Source organism: Schistocerca cancellata, chromosome 4 (assembly GCF_023864275.1).
Source record: "Schistocerca cancellata isolate TAMUIC-IGC-003103 chromosome 4, iqSchCanc2.1, whole genome shotgun sequence".
Classification (NCBI taxonomy): domain Eukaryota; kingdom Metazoa; phylum Arthropoda; class Insecta; order Orthoptera; family Acrididae; genus Schistocerca; species Schistocerca cancellata.
The window spans coordinates 405,767,945-405,782,524 of record NC_064629.1 but is presented as its reverse complement, the minus strand read 5'-3'; the positions used below and the strand labels follow the sequence as shown (position 1 = coordinate 405,782,524).

General features: G+C 40.7%; 1 protein-coding gene across 1 annotated transcript in view; it reads left to right on the top strand.

Annotated features, from left to right (window-relative positions):
* The window catches only part of LOC126183882 (zinc finger FYVE domain-containing protein 26), a 329,860-nt gene that overhangs the window by 118,740 nt on the left and 196,540 nt on the right, over positions 1–14,580 (top strand). The window contains exons 12-14 of the mRNA XM_049926187.1: positions 7,183–7,433; positions 8,470–9,084; positions 9,206–9,386. Coding sequence (XP_049782144.1) covers positions 7,183–7,433; positions 8,470–9,084; positions 9,206–9,386 — 1,047 coding nt within the window. The remainder of the gene's footprint in view (positions 1–7,182; positions 7,434–8,469; positions 9,085–9,205; positions 9,387–14,580) is intronic.

The window sequence follows — 14,580 nt, the reverse complement described above, 5'->3', positions numbered from 1 at the left end:
ATCTCTGTGGACAAGGGTAGTGAGCACAGATTTCTGTTGTGCTGGGTGATGGCAGCTGTTGGCATTGAGGTACAGGTCTGTATGTGTTTTCTTTTGGTAGACCAAGTGTCCCAGTATGCCATCCATCTTCTTCTTTACTAGGATATTGAGGAAGGGTTGGCACCCATTTTCTTCCAATTCCATTGTTAACTTGATGTTCTTATGTATGCTGTTCAGATGGTTGAGAAATTTCATTAGAGTGTCCTCGCTGCGTATCGTCCATGTACCGATAAAAGACCTTGGGTTTAATGTGTGCTGTTTCCAAGGCGATATCCTCAAAGTATTCCATGTACAGTTTAGCGATACATGGTGCCAATGGGGATCCCATAGCAACTCCATCCACCTGTTGGTAAAACTTGCCCTAAACTGGAAATATGTGGTCTTGAGTGCATGGTGGAATAGTTCCACTTTACCTTTGTTGAAACGATTCTCCAGTAGTTTCAAGGAGTCCTCTAGCAGTACCCTTGTGAAGCAGGATGTAATGTCAAAGCTGTTTGGCTATGTCATAGGTATGAGAATTGATCACGTCTACTATCGGGCGTAGTGGTACCACCCTCTTGTGTATCTTGGGGAGGCCGTATAATTGTGGTGGAAGCGGAGCTCTGGGGTAAGGCCTTTTTATCAGGTTCTGGTCCAGGCCTGAGTTGTTGGGAAGACCAAAGGTCTTTTTAGTCACACGTGTTGCAGGGTCTTAGCAGCACCATCACGTTCCCTTTGTCTGCTGGTAGAATGACAGTATCCTCATCTTCTCTGAGGTGGCCGTGCAGACCAACACACAGTGCACCCACAATCAAGCCAAGATTGCACAAAGATCCTGCAAAACCAGAGCAGACATGTCTGGTCTGCTCCCCTTGAATTGTGGCTAAAACAGTTGAAAATGCTGAGTGCTTTCAGGGACCACAGATGCCCAGATACCTCACTGTGCTTTTGAGAATGGTGTCCCTCATCCTCAACTTTGGAGCATTTAAAACTGAATGGGAATGGTCAAAAAGGATGCACACAGACCACCTTGTTTAAAGATGTTGAATGTGGTGAACCATGAAGGACTTAGGCTGGCCACTGGAGGCTTTCAAAACAGCCGCATACCGAGCCTATGTGTTGAGGCTGGTAAGCTGTCACTTCACATTAGGTGACAACACTTAATGATGCAACAGGCCTATAAAACACAGTCCATATCATACACACCTGCTTCCCATACTGTTTGTTGGCAACCAATGGAAAGGCTCTTTCATATTGGATAGTGAGCAACTGGGCAATAAGAGATTCACATGAAAGATTGCTTGTAAGAGACGGGTGTGCCTTGTTTTAATGCCCGGAATTATTTTAGACTTGATGAATTTTAAGAAAGGTTGAACTCCCAATTTTACATTTCAGTTTCTGTTTTTTAACATTTTAAATAGGCATTAAAGTTTCACAGTTGTTTATACTGATGCCTGACAACAAGGGGTCTCCGTTGGCTATTCAGTCATGTTCCTCGATGGTGTCTTCAGGATTCACCTTCCCCATACCCATACTTTATTTCCTGCTGAGATCCATGTGATCCTGAAGGCATTACAGGAGATGAGGTCTCATCACAACAAAAAATTTGTCATCTGCTCTGATTCCCTTGGTGCCCTACAATCATTGCAGCACATGTACCCAGCATAGAAATTGGTCCAGCTGGTACACTACCAACTGTACTTCCTACAGCAGCAAGGGAAGAAGGTGTCATTCTGCTTGGCAACAGGACACTTGGGAATTTGAGGAAATGAATAGGCCGACAAAGCTGCCAAGGAGGCCTGAACGGAATGTAACATTACAGAATGAACCATTCCCCTGCAGGCTGTCATTTCACTGCTGGGTTGCAGATCCATGCAGTTCTGGGAGGAGGAGTCACTGATGGACAATAAGCTGTGATTGGTAAGGACAACTATCCAGGCATGGCAATCCTCATGCTGGTTGCTCCAGTGGGATGAGGTGGCTCTGACCAACCTCCAAATTGGGCAGAATCCCCTAACACAGGGATTTTTACTCAAATGAGAGGATCCCCCTATTTGTGATGCCTGTGGCATGCAAGTCAGTATATGCCACATTTTAACTAAGTGAATTTTTCTGCCCTTTGTTTTAACTGATGATGAGACAAGTGTGGTCAAACTTTTAAAATTTTTTGAAATGTCTGGACTCTGGCCTAAGCTTTTAGGCTGGAGATTTTAGTGTGTTGCAGGGTGGCTGGCACATGCTCTTTTATTCTAGCAGTCAACCAGCTGCAGGTGTCCGTCACCTTCTTTTAGTTTTTCTGCAGCTTTTTCCATTTTCACCATGTGATTTTCATTGTTTTGTGTGTGAACGTGTGTGTGCACAAGTTTTTGGATTGTGTGTTCTTACATTTTTATTTGTGGTTTTCATTTTAGTAATTTTACAGTCTTCCTTCACACTAGTTTCATTACATTTTAGTAGAGCTGCTAAGGCCCATGAAGCTTTATCACCACCACCACTACCACCATCATTACCACTCCCATTGATCATCGTCGTCGTTGTCATCATCATCATCATGTTTCAGTTTTATTAGAAGCTTGTGACGATGTAAGTTTCACTGTTTTTGTGACTTTGGCCATTATTTTATCAATGGAATTTAAACCACCCTTCACACACAAGGCTTGTTGATGTATGATGCAGTGGATTTGGAGACTAATAATTTATTCCCACCATATTGGGATAACCACCAGTCATTATCAAAACAATTTTAGCAAAAGCTATTTCTTTCTCAGTTAGCAAATTTTTAACAACTGTACAAATATCTGTGCCCTTCCTTAATAGTCACTGGCAACAATATTATCACAAACAATTCTGCTTTGATATCATTTACAACACAGTATCAAACAAACAGATAAATGAGCAGAGTTAGTTACGTTTGTACTTTTGCAAGACACAGCGAAATATAAAGACAGAATTTGATCTTGTTTTTTGTTCTTCTTTTACATTTACTGCCAGTTTTAGAATTATGACTTTTATAGTGTTCCTAGATAAAGGAGTATCTTTGATGTGCTGTGTAAACTTAGCTTTATTTTTCAAAATTTTCAAATAGTGATGGGGGAATTGCTAACCAGGCTTCCTTCAAAAATTCCTCATCGCTGAAAGATTTGCCTTGCCAGGCTATGACAGTTGCAGCTAAGAAATCTGCAGCATGGGTATGACAATCTTTGCAAACATACTTAATCATAGATATCAACCATGTGTTCCTGTCTTAAATAGCACATGCACTGAATTCCTTTTGCTCTGGTTTTCTTTTTTGCGAAAGAGATTTGTGATTTGTTTAATAGAGCTTTTTTACAGGTGACATTCTACATACCACTATCCCAGAACATAAAACACACACTTCTTCGTTGCCTTTATTAATCATGCCATATAACTCAGTCCACCAACTTTCAAATTCCCTGTTAGGCTTATCCTGATTCATTGTCAACCTGCCATGTTCAATAATACTCACAAATTTAAAGATAGTACTAGCTATGTGTAATTGCAGCACATGACATAAACATGCAACAAGCAACAACAAGCAGGTGAACACAGTTTCGCCTTGACAATTTGGCAGTACAGTAATTGCCAGTAGAGATCAGAAGTCATCATTTTAACAGCTGCCAACCTGTGCAATCTAACATTGGATTATGGTGTATTGATACTAATGCAGTTGAGTGTGCTGTGACTCACAGGGAATGAGCAAGAACGAATATATGCCACCTAAAACTTCTGATAGCCTGTTCGTGATGAACTTCAGTTCTATGGCTTCAAACGCAGACAAACAAATGAACAGTTTTGATTAGATAGACCTACCTAAATTCCTCATTTCATGCCACACCCTGTTTTTTTCCACTAATGGCACATGTGTCATTTGTTCATTATCCATGGGCTAGGTTGTTATCAGTGTGAAGCACTGGACAGACACCTTTTTCTTGACTGTGTTTAGTCATCAATAGTTGACAGAGAAACAACATGTGCCATCCATCTGCTTCACAAGAACCATAGGAGACGACCAAGGAGTGCGTGAAGGGTCGGTGGTGTCATCACCCACAGCATCCTCCCCACTTCACAGATTATCCATTCCTCATCCAGCAACACCTTATATGGGCTCTCGGTAGTTGGTGGGTGGTCCCTGGTGTTGATATGGTGTTTTACCTTGGGCTGTTAGGTCTGTCTTTTCTCAACTCCACATTTGAAAGGTATACAAAAACTGGTGTTCAATGGCCGACACTCGCCTACATTGTTCCTCAAGCAGACCAGATCCAATTGGCAGTTCAATAGCAGGCTCCTCCACTGTTTTGTCTGTAGTGGTCGCAGAGTATGATTTTTTGTCAATGGCACTAATCTGCCCTTCCTGGACTGTTTCAGCTGTTCCAACACACATCCTTTTAGGGATGAGATGTGACTGCGTGTGACAATTAGTAATCCAAAAAAGTTCTCCTTGACTACGTGCAATGCTTATGGTCATCACTGGCATGTACATTTATTTTGTGAATCTGAGTAACCCTTTTGAATCTGAACCTGAGTAATCCTTCTAAATCAACAAAAGTGTCACAGTTTAACTTAGCATCTAGAGTGCTGACTGGAATTCGTCTCATTGATGACGGTGGGGTAATAATGTCTTCAACACCAAACATCTGCCCAGAGAAACCTTGTGCTTATTGGAGTAACTTTGCCAGTCTGTAGCTCTGATCTTCACAGTTTGTGACTGCTTGTGATGCCTGCTAGAAGTTTCATATGAGAATAACATTGTGACTACTTTCTGTTAAAATGACAAATTTGAAGGGCTGCATTCAGTCAGTGAAAGTTATTCTTGCAACATATGTTCCTGTTGGCTGGTTGTATTTCCCACTTGCGGTCTTCAGCACAATTGCTTTTGTATCACTGAATATAGTCTTTAGCTGTTGATAAGCATCTGACATTCCAAAAAGAAAAGTGCAAGTTGAATATCACCTGGGCAGGTTGGCTGTTGAAGATGATGTCAGTAAGACTTCCTGACATTTTAGTAACAATTGTTCATGGAGGATTTTCATCTGTGATAGCATCACCTCCATTGATGGTGACCTCACTTAATTTTCGTGAAGTTTGTTGTTAGATGGCTCCTGATACCTCTGCACAGTGATAGGGAACGGTTGTGGTGAGTTCGGGAATGACCTCGTCCAGGGCACAGTGGTGGACTTGCTCCCACAGGTCAACTGTAATCTGCTCATGTTGGCTTGCACCATAATAACCAAATGTTTTCTTCAATTCAGCCTGGAATTTGTACCTGCTTTTGAGCTTCTCTTTGTTGTTCTTGAACCACTGCTGGTTTGTGCTGTCCAAGTAAAAGTACACATTTTCCAAACACATCATGTCCTCTCAGCTGTTGTATTTGATAATTCAGTTGCATCCTTTCAACAATTTAGTGTCCCCAGAAAATGCTTACAGGTGCCTGATGTGCAGCTCACTTCTGTTTTCAAATCCATCGGGTTCCTGAACACGCGTACCACGGGAACGGTTTAGTGTCGGTATTCCCTTTCAAGTCTATGTAGGTGACAGCATTTGTGTTGCCTTAGTGGACTTACAGTGATATAAATATTTTAAAGTACCTACCATCTCGACCAAACAGTGTTATACACAGGTAAGTTCAAATCTGAAAGCAATGTTGTCAATAAGATGTTACAGACACCAACGTACAGAAAGCACAGAAAAGACTCCTGGACAGTGTGTGTATCTGTTTATACCAACATAGAATATTTCAGAATATAAAAACATTACAAACATTATAAATTTTGAGTACCTTCCAGGACTGGTAAATACTAAATAACATATAACTGGTGGTGGTTGGATCTGAACTGGCAACCTGCAGCACACCAGCCCGTGATGCTAACATCTGCGTGACACTGCATGCAGCATGGCTCATGGCAGTATTACCTGATATTGTGAGGTTTCCATTTTACACTTACCTATCCCTCTCCAATCCACTGTCTCTCGTAACTACCATCATGTTTTTTATTGTTGTCTTTGTTTTCATTTGCCCTTAATATTTGCTAGTTCTTTCCTTTTCCACCATTACTTTCCAAATTTTCCTGCATGCTGTTTCATATTCTGCTCGCCCTTGTTACTGTGTGCATTGCATCTTTTAACTTCTCATTATATCAAATCTCATCTGTTTCTGATATCTCCTTGTTCATTTGGAAAATGTCTTTTTTAATCTACTGTCCTGAGTGACGAATTGGTCTAACCTGTCAATAGTTTCATTTTCTCCAATACTTCTTCTGTTACACTAGAAGAATTGTCAGTATTGCAATAATTTGAAACTACCTGAAAGATTAAAACTGTGTGCTGGACAGGGACTCAAATCTGGGACATTTGCCGTTTGTGGAAAAGTGCTCTTCCGACTGAGCTGTCTGAGCGTGGCTCACGATCTGCCCTCACAGCTTTACTTCCATCAGTACTTCATCTCCTACCTTCCAAACTTCACAGAAGTTCTACTGCAAACTGTGCAGCATTATCACTCGTGGAAGAAAGGATATTGTGGAGACGTGCCTTAGCCGCAGCCTGGGTGATTGTGTCCAGAATGCGTTCTGAAGACAGTTGCATTAGTTAGTATTTCTATCAGTTTCTGTGATTGCAGGATTCCAGTCATGGTCTGTCACACATTTTTAATCTGGTAGGAAGTTTTAAAATAATGCACACCTTTCCATAGAGTGAGAGATGCATTCTGGAAACAACACCTGGACTGTGGTCAAGCCATTTGTCCATGATGCACTTTCATCCAGGGGTCCTAGTGTACTGGCAACAATGAAACTTTGATGGTAGGTATCCAATGATAGATATCACAGTAAGTAAGAGCATTGTTCCCTGTCAGGTACAATGTCTTATTAGTGTTAGCTAATGGGGGTAGCTATCTCATTTTATCAAATTTTTTTTCTTGAATTTGTGTCTTGTCCAAGTGTTTGTGGGTTTATTAGCAACAGTATATTCTCTCTTATTCTATTGCAAATTAGTTGAATTTTAAAAATTATAATACTTTCATAATGTCTCACTATTCATCTTAAAAGTAGACAACTTGAACAAAATTTTCACTATGTATGTTAAGAAATAACCATAATTATTTTTTTATCTGCAATGGACTTAAAGATTATAATTATTCTTTTATTTCAGAAACACCAAGATTCTCGTCCTATTTTGATGCTTTGCACAACGGTCTCATGGAATATTTTGGTCAACTAATTTTTGATTTGAACATACCTCCTGTGGCATTAGAGCATGAAGCAAGTTTGGTAAAGCATAACCTTGTTGATACTGTAGTGCACTGTTGTTGCCCACACATTACAAGTGGAAACTTAATATCCACATTTCAGATCACATGTCATACATCTTGGGGTATGATATGCTTAAATGAGAATCAGATGGTAAGTTTCTCTACTGACATATTACCTTTTCATTTAATCTGTCAGCAAATTATCTTCATAATACAGATTTGTTACAAGTGAATGCAGCCCTTTTAATATTGTGCTATAGTAGTGTTTTTTAAAATAATGTTGCAAAGCATTACAGTCATACGGAGAAACTCATTAGTTCATCATTTTATGTGCTCAGTGTGTTTCCTGTTGCTAATTCTGTATTATTTAGTCTGTAATCAAATTCTTCTCACTCATCATAACATTTTTATATTAGTCTGTTCAAAGTATTGTTGATGTGAACTTTCAGCTTTGGCATGATTCTTTATAAATAGGCACAGACACTGAATGTTTAGTATACACCCACCCAATAAACTTGCATGTTGTGAAGTCCAGTCAGTGTCGAGACTGTAACAACTATTCCAGATGATTGTGTTCACTGTGACCAATCCATCACATCCTCAATGTCGTATTTAAGAACTCATGTGTATTGTGATGTAAGTGAAGTGACGCACCACCTCTTTGGTAGGTAAAGTCCCTGTTGTTAATCTCTTGCTGCAGCAGCAGCATTTGGCATTATACAGTTAAGTTGGATATCCAGGTACATGTATCCTCTAATGATCTGTTACTTGAAGAAAAATGGATGGTATACTTTAAACTGTGAGATCATGTAGAACATATAAACTTTTGTTGCTTTTCATGAAGATGTTGCTTCAAAATGTGCTGGTTCACACATTATGTCTGTTCTCTGTTGCTGGAGATAACAGTTGACGTATTTTTTGAGAAGAACCATGTGGAAGTATCATTGTGCTATTGTAACCGATGGATATAAATGGAATTCAAGCAGGGCATAAACTTTCTCAGCAATTGTTGCCATCTTTGTTGCTGACCATTGTGCAGTGGTGGACGTTAGTGGAAACTACTGCAACAAAACAAAACTTTTGTGCTTTTATGTATTTTTCCAGAATTCTGCAATATTATGTCTATAATTATGGTGCATGAGGGAGAGTGTTGTAATGTACAGAAGAAATGGACCTTTTTGTTCTAGGTTGAAGTCAGTGATACAAGAAATCCTGAACTACTAGTCAGAAGTTTGCTTACAGATATTTCACAGCTACTACAAGGAAATTCAAAAATTAATTTGAAGTGTGGTGTATTAACAAGGCCCGTGGCATCAGAAATGGTTGTAGATCAGAGAGTAAGAAATGTACTCTCTAGAACTTCAGGACTTTTGTGTGTTGATTTAAATCTTCTGTCCTCTGAAGATGAAGCAATGGCATTTTTTCTGAATGTAGCCAACCTCTTGTGGATCCACGCACTTTTGACACTGGAAACAGACTCTGAGTTTATGCAACCGGGCACCATACTTACTGCAGATATGCCAAAGCACAGTCGAAAATTTGGTTTGTTGTCTAAAAATCCGTTAGAAAGAACTATAGCTATGAAATCTGTTGGTTACAAAATTGGACAATTGGGTTTTATATCCCTGTTTACTTTACAAAAGTGGCTTCTCGGAGAAGCTGCATGTTATCCACATATGCGATCACTGAAAAATTTTCTTAGCCAAGATGATACAGAAGCAGTGGAGGCATTAAAAATACCATGTGATCAACGTGTGCTGTTCTCATTGGCTAATGGGCAAACTTTTACTCCCAAAATACAGGTATTATCACATTTTATTCATTAGTCAACAGTTTAGCTCTCAAAATAAATCTGTTTTGCAGCTATTACAATAGTACATATTTTACAATAGTTCCAGTTCATAAACTCATTCTGTGTTGCAGGTATTTCTACCTGAAACAGTTGATTCACAACTGGATTCTGGAATAAGCGAATTCTTAAGCTTCTCTGTAATGTTCCATTCAAATGGTTGTTTGATCATTCCAGAACTTCTGTATTTTTATTTGGAAGCATCAATACTGAACCAAGAACCAGAAAGCAATGCTGCCATACCTTCCTTTAACTGTAAGTACAATATAATTGTAAGAAACATGTTTTTCATGGGAAATTTCCAGTATTCATAAACTACTTTATAGATCTTCTCAATTTTCATGCTTCATAGAGTTGTTTTACTCTTCCCGACAAAAAGAGTCATCCAGAAGGGGAGGAGGAAATGAAAAATGAAACTTCATCGTTCAAGAGGGTATGTGATACAGTTACAGTGATTGCAGAATTGTGTTAAATTTACAAAAGGACTCAGCTGTGTGAGTTCACTGAACAATACAATGGTGCACCTCTTTTGGCCTGGATGCATATACTAATTCATTTGGAAAGGTTGTCATACAGCCTTTGTACAAACTTCCAGCAAATGTTGTACGATAAAGCCTTTGTATTCTCTCCTGAGGCAAGCTGCTCTGCAGTTGTTATAACTGGCCTCACATGTTGTATTGCTGGTCACAGAAGTACTTCAACATCACACAGACATTTTGTAGAAACATGTACTGTGTGTGTACGAGCAGTGCCCTGTTGAAAAATGGCACCATGACACTGTTACATGAGAGGATGCAGGATGCCTGCAATGTACAGTTGTGCCATCAGAGTTCATTCAACACTAGCAGCCATGAACTGAAGTGATACCAATGGCCCCCCACACCATGATGCCAGGAGTAGCACTGTTCTGCCTCTCCAAAACATTTGAGAATGGGAATAGTGCAGAACTGTGATTCATTGCTGAGCATAGTGCGACATCATTGATCAGCAGTCCTTGCTTCCCAGTCATGGCATCACACCAAATGCTGCTGTTTGTGTTGTGGTGTTAATGGCAACCTATGCCCAGGATGGTATTTTTCTAGAGTGAGTGTGTGTGTGTGTGTGTGTGTGTGTGTGTGTGTGTGTGTGTGTGTGTGTGTGTGTGAAACCACTTCAAATTTGTTTTCATGAAGAAACCTCTGTTCACTCAATGTGCTGGTGCATGGCGTTGGTGAAAGAGCACACATGGAGCCTTTTCTAGTTATTTTTCTTGTGTTACTTGAAGAAGCTTATACTTAAAAACATCTTAGTAGCTCACACCTGTCTCTGTAATGCCAACTGGAATGCAATGAGTAGGGAATATGCTGTTGCCGTCACAAAACTTGGTCATCATCTTTTTCAACACTGGCCCTTGCCTGAATATTTTTGGTGGTGACGAGTTTGTGTTCTTCCACTCGTCAGGCTATCACTTCATTTAATGATTGAAAAATAGCATTCCTGTCTCATCCATTGTCACAACTGTTGAAAAGAAAGTCCAGTTCCTGCTGTCATCATATGTCAACACCACCTTGCAAATTGCCACATATGCAGCCTTGAAGTCATTCATCAGCATTCATCGCACCCACCTGCAGAACCTTACTGTATTTTTTAAGTTATCATGCAGGATTGTGTGTGCAAATCTCACAAAAAATTCCTCTGCTAAGACAATATCTTTTTAAACTCACTTTGGTGATCCTCCAGAACAACTGTATTCACTCCTGTGACCAAGTTGTCAAATCAGCATGTGCAAGGTCAAGATTATTTTGATTTGTTGACGTTTGGTCTTCCTTGAACTGTCACACTCATGAAGCTACAGTCTTCAGATTTATGAAACGTTCTCCACTCATCTCACTCAATTGCTGATGACTTTCAATGGGTGTCACACCATGGAATTGGAGAAAATGAGTGATTACTTGCTGTTGTTGGAATGAAAAATTCGTCAGTTCTAGTGACAAAATCATGCCACACTCTTGCCATAGGCACTAGAGTTCAGTGCATTGTATAGTGCTACCATCTATGTTATTCATACACAAAGAGTGCTCATATATTTTAAGTCAAACTACAGACTGCTCTCAGTTCTCAGAAAAAAAGAAAATCAGAGGCCTTAGAACTTGAACAAACCTCGTAGATTTTCATCTATACTCTGAAAACCACTGTAAAGTACATGGCAGAGGATAATTTACATTTTACACTCTATTAGTGTTTATCACCATTCCATTCAAGTACAGAATTGAGGAAGAATGACTGTTTAAATGCGTCTGTACATGTTTTTATTAGTCAAATCTTGCCTTTGCAGTACTTGGTGGAGTTATACATAGGGATTGTAGTATACTTTTCACTTAATAATGGTTCTTGAAACTTTGTCAGTGTACTTTCACAGGATAGTTGCATCAGCCTTCAAGCATCTGCTAATTCAGGTTCGTCGGTAGTTCTATGATGCTCTTCCAATGGTCAAAGTAACCTGAGACTATTCACTCTGACATCCTTCATGTACATTCATTATCACCAATTAGTCCTATTTAGTATGGGTCCCACACACATATGATCAGTATTCTAGGATGGGTCACACAAGTGTTTTATAAGCAATCTCTTTTGTAGATTGATGACATTTGCCCAGTACCCTACCAATGAATTGAAGTCTGCCCTGCTTTACCTTTGTGTTATGAGATGACCAGAAGGCAGCTTGTAACGTCCTGGTTGATATGGTGTGATGGTGGCAGCTGATGGCAGGCAATGACTTTGGAAGTTGCCTTATCAGCTTGGTGAAGTAAGGCCAAGGCAGGTGGTGGTAGGGAATCACTGGCACCCTGTGACAATGGTGGGAAATGCACAGTTGTTAAGTCAAACCCAGGACCCTTGGAGACTTGCTGGAGGATCAGTCAGTGGGACCTACTGGACAGCCCACCTCAACACGTCAAGTTGCAAGCCATGAACCATCAGGGCTAGCTGATGGCTCATAGATCAGTGGCTTTGCCTAGTTTGTGACACTGCTCAATGAGGCTGGAGAGACTTAGCCATAGAGTTTTTGCACTTACTTCTTTTGTGAGTGGACCAGTAGAGGGCACGACTAATAACAGTACAAGTTACCCGTGCCATGCACCATACGGTGGTTTGTGGAGTACAGATGTAGATGTACATTCAACCTGTAACTAATGTGGAGACTTCACAAGTCGAATGCATAACACCAAAGGAATTTTACCTCAGGCTGAGCTATGAGCATTTATACTCCCTACAGCCAGCTGCTTTATAAGTGGTAGGCTCCTGTCACATAATCATGACACTGAGCTACATCATGCAGCAACAGAGTGAACCACTGAGGGCAGAGCACCACAAAGCAGTGTGCTGTGCCAGCAATGTTGCACTGCTAAGCTACAGAATTATGGAGGTGTCTGATCTGCATATCACTTGGCTGGCTGCAAAGGTCTGCCTGAAGCTCAATCCACAATGTATTCCCCCCCCCCCCCCCCCCCCACACACACACACACACACTTTGAGAATTTTTTCCTCCAAATTCCAGGTTTCTGCAGAACCAATGAACTACTTAAACAACATGGTATTCATGTGTCTACAGTTTTTTTCCCCTACCCCTGCAGTGCACTTTTGTCCACACCAATATTTACACTTTACACATTGTCCGTTCTTCCCTGCACAATCCATCACATGGGGTATGGAGCCTAGTATGCCCACAATGTTCTGTTGCTTAGATTAAACTTCGTGATTGATCCATGTGTAGAGGTGACCTGGTCTCATCTGCAAGGATTTTTTCCAATGAAAGAGTTGGTGTAAAAATCACAAACTATAAAGGGAAAATATTAATAAATCCAACAAACTGCAGGGACAGGTTCCTGACGGGAAATGGAGGAAAAAAGGCCCTATGAATATGTGTCCAGAAAACCATTATTGGCACAGTAGATGGCACTGATGAATGAGAGTTCTTCTGGGCACATGCCGTGTGTTCCTTGTGTGTTGCAGGCTGTGTGATTGACGCAGTATACTCTAAGCAGCAGTATGGTCTTGTATTCATCTTGGGAACAAGCTGAGATGATGTTTTTGTATGGCAAAGCAAATGGAAATGGTCGAGAGGCAGCACGGCTCTACCAACCACATCATACAACATTTCAAGCCCTTTTTGGTTGTTGGTGTGATCATAGATCCTTTCAGACAGATGAACATGCAGGTAAGCAGTGGACTGTGTGTGCACCAGATTTGGAGGACCACATTGTACAGGACATTGAGACGAATCCTAGTACAAGTTCCAGGCAAGTGATCTGCCAACGACTCTGATTGTGGGCATGCTTCTTGACAACGGCCACTACCCCTATCATCCCAGACCATCAAAGTTATGGGATTTCTGCCATCAGTCCTCTTTACCGATGATCCATTCTGCTGCTTACAGTATGGTGCATCAGTCACATAGCCTGTGACACATGAGGAACACACAGCACATGGTCAGAGGAACATTAGTTCATCATTGCCATCTACCATGGCAATGATGCATTTCCGGACACGTGTTCATGGGACCTTTTTTCCTCCATTTCCAGTCAGGAATGTGTCCCTGCAGTTGGTTGGTTTTATTAATGCTACCCACAATCACTGATGATTGTACTGGAATGTTCTTACATGACTGAAGTCTGTGGTTGGTGGAGAGCAGTAGCCTCTTGAGGATGGATTGCAGATAGAATCCAGTGAGGAGGTGAGATTGAAGATGGTGAGGATGAAGTCCAGTGAGGCAGTGAACTTGAGGACAGTTGAGATGAGGTCCAGTGAGGTGGGTGCTCAAAAACAGTTGAGATGAAGTCCTAAATACTCATTTGTGACGATGCTTATGCCTCTAGCAGCAAGGCTGGCACCTCGTGGTACCATTGCAGGTGCTGAAGGTTTGGTTGAAAACGACCTGGCATGTGTATGTTGAATCAGATTGCTTTTGTCCAATCTTCAGAGGAAGTGTCATTATCAGGTTGGAGCTGTGGCAGGCAACTCACAGTTTATGGCTGTATGGTTGGTGGCTGTGCTGCAAGTAGCAGCCAGGGGACAAAACAACCCTTTCCACCTATAATGCACTGGTGATAGCTGAATTCTTAGCCGTAATCTAGATCTGCAGTACAAAACATAGATGATAATATTACCAGTGCTGATCTTCTTTCTGTCCTGGACTAATATCTACAAGATCTGTTCAAAAAATTCTGGAACATTTGTAATTTCATGCCAGTGGTGTTTTGGAGCGAAATGCAGTTGGCATTCCTGCATATGCCTGCATTTAATTTGTAACTGCCGGAAGTTTTGTTGTTGTACGTCTGTTAGTTATTGCTCAGTGCTGTATTGAGTAGAACATTTTGTCACACGGTTTGCGAATTTCGAGATGGCAGAGTTAGAGGAGCAACACTTCTCCATTAAATTTTGTATGAAATTCAAAAAAACTTTTACAAAGGCA